General features: G+C 38.1%; 1 protein-coding gene across 1 annotated transcript in view; it reads right to left on the bottom strand.

Moving 5' to 3' along the window:
* Positions 1–7,972: 7,972 nt before the first annotated feature.
* hpxb (hemopexin b) overlaps positions 7,973–8,716 on the bottom strand; it is a 3,560-nt gene continuing 2,816 nt past the window's right edge. Inside the window, exons 9-10 of the mRNA XM_005945146.3 lie at positions 8,504–8,651; positions 7,973–8,432 (exon numbers count right to left, since the gene is read on the bottom strand). Coding sequence (XP_005945208.1) covers positions 8,206–8,432; positions 8,504–8,651 — 375 coding nt within the window. The 3' untranslated portion in view covers positions 7,973–8,205. The remainder of the gene's footprint in view (positions 8,433–8,503; positions 8,652–8,716) is intronic.

Here is an 8,716-nt window from a genome sequence, read left to right as displayed (position 1 = left end):
GAGTCGACTAATAAGACAGTATTTCAAAGTTCCTTACTGAACAGGTTTAAGTTTTGCAGCTTGAACTGAGTATAAAAACTGCCTTCTTTCTGCTGGTTGTGTTTGCAGTGTGGCACGGAAGTGTTGAGTTCCCTGGAGCTGTTTTGTTTAGGAGGACTCTTAAGTTAATTTTCTAGTTGAGCTGTAGATTATGCTGTAGCTCTTAGATTTTTTTGAGAGAAAAGAAAGCAATATGATCTAAGAAGTGTTCATTTTTACTTTGCTGTTAGTACTTAACACATCCCACATAGGAATGTTCATTTATGTCCTGTTTTTCTATTAATTCCTGCCAGATTAAAAACACAAGACACAACACATGGATAATGGTTTATGCATTCTAGGTTGTTATGTTGCTTATTAGTAACTTCCCTAAAGCTTTAATTTACCCAATTTTATCCATTGGGGGGAAAAAAGTCAGCCTTGCATCAGGACAGCAAGAGAGAGTGGTTTGGAGCAAACTGTGTTTTGTATTTTTGCAACTTTGTGTTCCTCTATGAACAGATTTGAGTTGCTTATAAATGACACACTTGAAAAAAAAAATGCAGCCTACCAAAGAACAGTCAGTGATTAACATTTGAATTTAAACACTTTTTGCCTCACATACTTCACAGCTCAGCTGTCAAATATCAAAGTGCTTTAAGTAATGCTCATATACTGAAACCAAATGCATAAACATAGATCTAGTGATTGTTCGATAATGTGCATTCATTTCAATTTGAAAAGGTTCATATTTTACACTTTTTGGATGGCGTAGACATGGTGTAGTGGATAAAGTCAACTTAATATTCTTAATAAAGCTAAGTTCTAAATTTCCAGAATAAACTGAATGTTGCTGATGTTGTGCCTGGAATCTGCTGGAGCCACTCTTCCAGTTTTAGGGTTAAAGCTCCTTCCATTCCCTTCCTATTGCAGTTGTTCCTTCAGTACTTCTCTGTTTTCATAAGCGCTTTCTTCCTGATGTTTCTATCTGCTGGAATTGCCATATTTATCATGATTGCAGTCTTCTGTTCCTTTTCAACCACCGCTATGCCTGATTGGTTGGCCAACATCTGCTTGTCTGGAACTCAAAGTCCCACATGACCTTCGACCTGTTTTTCTCAGTCACCTTTGGCGCTGTTCTCCCATCAGGACTTGGGGACTTCTAGTCCATATGCATCACAGATACTCCTGGACGCCATCCAAGCAACTTGGTTGTGCCTCTCAGTGTAAATGGCCCCAGCTTGCATCTTACATCCTGCTAATATGTGGTGGATAGTCTCCTGGGCACCTTTGAACAAGCTGCAACTTGGGACCTGTTGGCGGTGGTAGGCTCCTTCCTCTCTGGATCTGGTGCTTAGGGCTTGTTCTTGTGCTGCCATGATCAGTGCCTCTGTGCTGTCCCTTAGGCCGGCCTTTTCTAGCCACTAGTAGGAAATCTTGATGCCATCTAGTTCCTCTATCTGTCGATGGTAGATCCTATGCTTGGTCTTCCATCGCCCTCTGTCTTCAGCTGCCAGAGGCATTCTTGCAGCTGCTTATTTCTGGGGTCCATCCTCCCGATGTATTCGTGGATGCTCTATGTTTCATCCTGGACTGTGGATTTGACACTCACTAATGCTCCCCTTCCCTTTTCTGTTGCTCAGAGAGCCTTAGGGGCTTTGCCTCAGGAATTTGGAACAATAGGGTCTGACCTATTGTTCCAAAGATGCTAATGCCGCTACTAGACTAGACTGCTAGCTTATATATTATATATAGCTACTAGGGCTGCCACGATTTGTCGACTAGTCACGATTACGTCGACTATCAAAATCGTCGACGACTGATTTAATAGTCGACGTGTCGTTTGAAGCTTTGTAAGATCGCAAAAGACACAGAAGTAGCAGGATTTAAGAGTGTAATAACGGACTGAAACAGAAGATGGCAGCACTGCATGTACAAGGATGCCAGCTGCCGTTAAACCCCGAAGAAGAAGAAGCAGCTGTGTCCCAGAATTCATAGCGCGGCCCAGCTTAGTTTCCAACAATGGCGGTAGCTAGTTAGTTTTAATATTACTCTTATTATTTTTTCTGGGTCACAAAATAAACGTTTAACATATTTTCAGGCGAGAATGTAGCTGTGTAAACCTCAAATATCGGCTCAGTTTATCAGGACACCACATATTTTCAAAAGCACTCCGACGTTTTCGGAGACGTCTGTTACCCACTAGCTCGATAGCTAGCCGGGGGCTAGGTCACTAGCACCGTGAGAACACCGGACTCCCGGCAAATTGTTTTCAAACCCACCGCCGTCTTTCGCGACTCAGGTTAAATATATATGAGTCACTTAGATAAATTAAAAATGTTGTTGTTTGGCTTTTTTTTTTTTTTTTTAGTATTTTATTTGTTCCTGAGTAAATCGGTTTGGCTGAGATTAAAGTTATAGTTTTTACACAGCTGAATAAACGTAAAGCAGACAGCTGATTATCAGAAGTGTGAGATGCTGGAGAATATACTCCGGTGTCCTGTTATATTTTAGATAGCAAGGAGTTTATTAAACTTTACCGAAACAATCTGCAAATTTCATTAAAATTGAATAAACTATCATCTTGTCTTTATTTTTAGTTAGCACATTAAAAGCTTAAAGCTGTAAGCTAATGATAGTTATATAAGAGCAGATACTGCTGGTGCAATAAGCTGTAGTTTTACATCCAGTGGATGATGATCTGATTAGTCGACTAATCACATAAATAATCGGTGACTAGTCGACTATCAAAATAATCGTTTGTGGCAGCCCTAATAGCTACCCTTGCTCCCAGGCATATTGATTAGCACAACCACCTATCTTTTGGATTTACAGATTCACAGATAAATAGTGCTTCAATTGGATCTGCTGGATCGTTTGTCTAGTATAAATTTTAAACAACATAGCAAATGTGGTTGTTTCCCCAAAATACAATATCCCTTGCAAGCATCTACCACGTTCATGGTACAAACCAGAGCCCTTTTCAGACATTAACTATGTCACATTTCAGGTTTCATCAATCTGTAAAAGTGTTGACATCCTTAAGGTATTTTTTAATGGCCTAATACCAATATCAATATCAAAACAGTGAAGGAGAATGCCACAGTACTTGCCAAATATTTGCTATTCGCTGGAGATGGGACATGCCTCAAGTGACATTGAATCTGTTCGTAGAGTGTTACCTCTGTTTTATTTGACTATGATGTTATTGCAGTCATTAAGTTTGTGATTAAGAATGTATTTTCTGTAAAACTAGATGGCATACCATTGATGGGGTCACCCTCAGGTTCATGTTTGGAACTTTTCAAAGTTCGAAGTTAAAGATTTCCATCTTGTCATGAGTTCAACTCCTAAAGCGCATAAATGAACATAAGAAACAAGGTGATAAATTAGAATCTATATACGGTGAAAGGAACTTGTTCTACATACTTTGTAGTTAAGAACAAATCATTTTGTAATGCATAAAATAAGCCCCCCCATAAATGCTGTTTGTGGATAGAGTTTATGTCTCTGATCAAGTTTGGGTGACCATAAATTCAGCACACTGTAGATGCTGAACCACTTAATCTATTCTTAGAGAGGAAGTTGCAGGTTGTGATGCGTTGATTTAACCAAACCAAAGAAATACCCACCAAAGAGATAATACAGAAAATACATTATGTTAGAGTTTCTTTTAAAAAGATGACTTTTTGAAATAAGGTATTATCTTTTTTTATTGCTTAAATGTTAACTTTATTGTACCAAGTTGTTCTTAGTATCTTTGACATGTAGGTAAAGTTTTGCACAGTTAGACAGTTATGAAGACATTGAAATATTTAGAGAGAAGCAAAAGTCAGAAGGGTTTCGTATAAAGAGGGATATATTAACATATTTAGTTTATTTGTGGAAATAACAAACACAATTAGACTTGGAATGGACGAGAAATGAAACTAAAGTGATATTTTTCTGTCCTGAAAATGGTTGAAGAGATGTTGGCTCTAGCTTTTACCAGTGGATGTACCTTGAATCAAAGACTTTCTGATGGGAAATGATGAAGATTATATGATGGACTTATCATCCACACAAGCAGGAGCACACACAGAATAACCCCTGCGACTACTCCCACTGTAAAATGATTGTCTTTGAAGAGAAGGGCCTTTTGTCTGAACCTTTTGTTGAAGAACATGTTGATGTAAATGTTGATTTACCTCAGATGTTTACAGAACTGTTACTCAATAAATATTTTGTACCATACCTATATTTGTTGCTTGTTTTGGAATATTTTGGGGTCCGGAGCAATGTCGCCAATTGATTTCAATGGAAAGTAGTTAAAACTTAGCCTAACCTGGTTCTGCTAGAGGTTTCTTCCTGGTAAAAAGTGCTTGGCCATTGGGGTTGTATGATTGTTGGGATTTTTTTCTAATATTTTAGGGTCTTTACTTTACAAAGCCATGAGGTGACTGCTGTGAATTGGTGCTATATGAATAAAATTGAATTGAACTGAGAGTGCTAATTAGCATATTCATGGTTTTGTTGCATCAGTCTTTTATTCTGCCTCTCAGCCAATGTGGGGTTTTTATCTGTTTCTTCTTTACTTGTGCAGATGTACACTATGCACAGCCACTTCTAGTTATTTCCAAGCTCCAAGGGAACACTTAAAGATTCTTTAATTAAATTTTTGGTGATACATTGAATCTAACCCTCAGTGATTCTACATAGTCCCCCATTTTCAATTGGACAAACAACGATCATTTTAAGTGCAAGGAGTATTTTTTTTTGTTTTTTTTTTACTTTTTTTTAATTAAAATCTTGTGCAGTCAATGATTCTCTGGAACCTTTGGACTGATCACCTTATGTTGTGCTTGATACCTTGAGATGCTCTTTCAGACCTTTTACTGCATCTGCCATCACTGTTTGTGAGCCTTTTTTGCGTCCAGCTGGGTCTTTTTTAACTGAAAAACATGCTCTTCATATTTGCACGTTTCCTTCCCATCAGTTTTGCAGACTTTGTTTGAATCTGAACAGACAGTGTGCCATGTAAGCTTTAGAACACATCATCAAAAGTACTAGTGATGTCCATGCTATAACATAACTATAACACTGCCTCCACAGCCTGTTCTCACTCCCGAGGAGTAATATAATGATGATTTGTCAAAGGTGACCGTCCGCATTCCTATGCTACAAGCAGGGTTATGGATGAAATACACGTTCCAGCCATGTATTCCAGCTCTAACCCTAACCTTATACCTAACCATAACCTCATCTCTAACCTTAACCAGCACTCTAATGACGTTAGATAGTGTTTTCCAAAGCGATTTAATCGAAATGAACGTACATGTGTAGATTCATTCCAAACGGTTCTCATGTTTCGTAATGTAGGGACGTGTTGGGTGGCCAGAAGTGTCATATGTTGATTATTTGTCACCTAGCATAAAATGTTACGCTTTGGGAGTGAGAACGTGTTGGTGTCCATCAAGTTTGATAGATCAAACCATACGTGTAAGTAGAGCCAATAATTGGGATTGATAGACAAGTAGACTAACATTCTAAGGAATTGGAATACTGGGAACCAGTTCTCGATTCCCATCCCTACTTCTGTGGTATTTCAGGCCACAGAAGATGCCTTCACTTTGACAGATTTAAGTGATTTCTTAATTCAACAGGTGTAATAGTGATGAGTCCTGGGTGTGGCTAGTGGAACTGAAGTCAGCTTTAAAAAATGTAGTTAATTCATGGGGACAGTTACAATAAATTAAATCATCATTTAAAAACTGCATTTTGGATTTACTCGGGTTTTCTTTGACTAATAATAAAATGTATGTTATGACCCAAAACATGACAGTGTGACAATTATGCAAAATCCTAAGAAACCAGGAAGGGGGCAAATACTTTTCCACATCACTGTAAAATCAACTGTGGTGGTGTACAGATGCAAAATTACAAAAGTTGTGTTGTTATCCAAAAATGTGTAAACCTAATTATGTTCTAGCAGTCTGTAGGCAAAATGTGAGATAGAAAAAAAGCAGTCTATTAGTTTGTATATGTATGATATTGTATGATATCGATTGCTGAGGCTGAGGAGCTTCATTTGGAGTCAAAGCTACTGTAAACTACAAAGAAGAGCTGTTGATATAGCAGATATCAAATAGTTACAACGTACTGAGCTTTTGTTATTAGCGTTCCATGCTATGCTAGCTCTCCCTCTATCAAACAAGGCATAGCTCCTGACATGTGGTGAAACAAACAACATACAACTTAATGGAAAGGATAGACCCACTGACACAAGTATAGCCAAGATAGTGTATTCCTAGTCTAAATCGAATTGAGTCATTTTCTTTTAATTACATCTATTATCACAAATCAAGTAACTCAGTGGAAGTGTAAAAATATGTATCAGGTATGAACTGTGCTCTCTGCCAAGTGGCAAAATAGTTCACTCGACCTGCAATCCCTCTAAATACAGGAAATGGAAAATATATATGTTTATTTGCATTTGTCTTTTGAAAGTCATAACTCACCATAACACCATGAATAAATAAATATTAGAAAAACAAAAACTCCTGCTTCAGCTCAGCAAGCTCCTTCAGTTAAATGCAAATGTGCAGTGCTAGAAAGTGGAACAAAAACCGGTCTAAAAGAAGCTAACAGAAGCATTGACAATCAATAAATTCATAAACAGATGTTTATTATTTAATCACAGTAACAAGTACACTGGATCGCATGCGCGAATATGCACTTACATATTCGTGTGTGTGTGTGTGTGTGTGTGTGTGTGTGTGTGTGTGTGTGTCCCAGTGGCCTCACCCATTAAACTGTGCTGAGGCCAGCACTTCTTTTATGCTGGCTGAAAGTCCCAGGGATTTTGGCTGAACAAAAACCTCTCCGGGGAGAGAAAAGGCCTTGAATGCCTGCTAATGCTATTCCGACCTCTGGACTCTTGCAGGCTGGTGCGTACGTGTCTGCATGGTCCAGTATGGCTAGAGACAGTAATTTAAATATTTTGCAATAAAGAGAGAGAACTGGATTTATAACTCTGTTATATATATCTACATATACATATTGATAATAAAAGGATGATGGAAATGCAATACCTGACTTTGATGTTAACATATTAAAAATTAACTTTGTTTTCATTTTTTAATTTCAAAAATAATTGTAAAACCTACAACACGTTCAAGAAGCTAATAAAAGGTATGATCTAGTAAAAGTTTTATTTGTCATATGACATATTCAAAAGTTAAGGTGAAAAAGAGATTGTCTGAGGAAAATTATTTTAAAAACAACACAATGGATAAAAGCTCCATCACGTGCATTACTGTGCTGCCCTTGTGCATTTGTGCAATCAATAGGCTATTTAAGAGGGAGGGGTTAAGCCAAAAGTTCATTTTTTAATTCCTAGTTTTCACACTAAAGGAGCACTTAAGCTAACCGAAATGTTATCTGGGCCGACCGAAGAGCCCCTTGGAAGGCAGATGCACTTACAAAAGAGGCATTTAGAGCACTCAAGTGCCCCCTTGGATGTGACATCAGAGGATGTGTCTCATTTGGGCACAGAAGCAATGACTGAAAACAATCTGCATGAGCTGTTTGTTTGACCTGATGCCTTTTAGTCAAGTAATAGTCCTGAAAAGGATTTTTCAGATACCTGAATACTCTGTATTGATTGTATAAAGCTGACAGAAAAGAAATATATATAAGTTTTAAAGTACCAGTATCATTTCTGAAAGCTATAAGAAAAGAAAAAACTTTTGGTCAGCAAGAGGACCTGTAATATCAGTGCAACAACAAGAAGAAGTCACACTTTGTTCATTAAAGAAGCAAATCACTGGGACAGAGCCATGCATGGGAATATGCATGCCTTTGTACAGCAGGTCCTCTTGTGGCCAAACTCTGACATTACTTCATTTTAACTGAACTTGGTTGATTTCAGTTCCAAGCTTGCAGATTCAAAATATAGATGCTTTAATAATAAAGATTTCACCATGAAAAATGCTTTATTCACCAAGCAAGTCAAACTTCATTGCAAGACATGATCATTTTTCCAAAAACTGACTTGAGTGACCCTGATTAAGGCCACAAGCCGAAACGCGTTGGTCACCTAATAAAGCTGTTCCCTATTACTTTAGCTTTCGCTGGAGTCTTCACGTCCAAAAACTGACTTGCCAGTAAATTATTATTAAGGTTTCTTCCTCATTTTTCTTTTTCTGATTAATCCTCACATCCTATCATTCCTGACGTGATGTTTCGAGGAACAGGAGCGATCCTGCTTGTAGCGAATATCATGGGACTTTCATAGAGGTAATACTGTGAACCCTTGAACACTTTAATGCCATCTGGACCACAGAGACCAGCATCAATGTCAGGCAAGGGCAAAGGTATTTCTCGGTTGATGACCCTGGGCGTGGCAGTGAGGTCAACGTCACGAATCATGTGTCCTTTTGGAGAAAGCAAATGTAAATACCAATTTTCTCCACAAAAACTAAGCCATAAGCACTCAGTAACTTACCTTGGAGTATATGAACTGTGTGTTCACTGGGACAGAGGAAAGCGGCATCCACGGTTCCTTCAATGCCTAATTCCTCCCTGAGGGATTTAGGGTAGCCTTCAATCAGGACGTAGTGGGCATCAGTTTTATAGATGTAAACCTGATCATCCTGTAAGTGTTTTGTTAGAATAAGTGGATTTTAGTTTTAACTTCAACACAGAAATTGGAGGGGGG

Source organism: Haplochromis burtoni, unplaced genomic scaffold, assembly GCF_018398535.1.
Source record: "Haplochromis burtoni strain Fernald_Lab_line unplaced genomic scaffold, NCSU_Asbu1 Contig_443, whole genome shotgun sequence".
Taxonomy (NCBI): domain Eukaryota; kingdom Metazoa; phylum Chordata; class Actinopteri; order Cichliformes; family Cichlidae; genus Haplochromis; species Haplochromis burtoni.
This window is presented reverse-complemented; position numbering and strand designations above follow the sequence as displayed.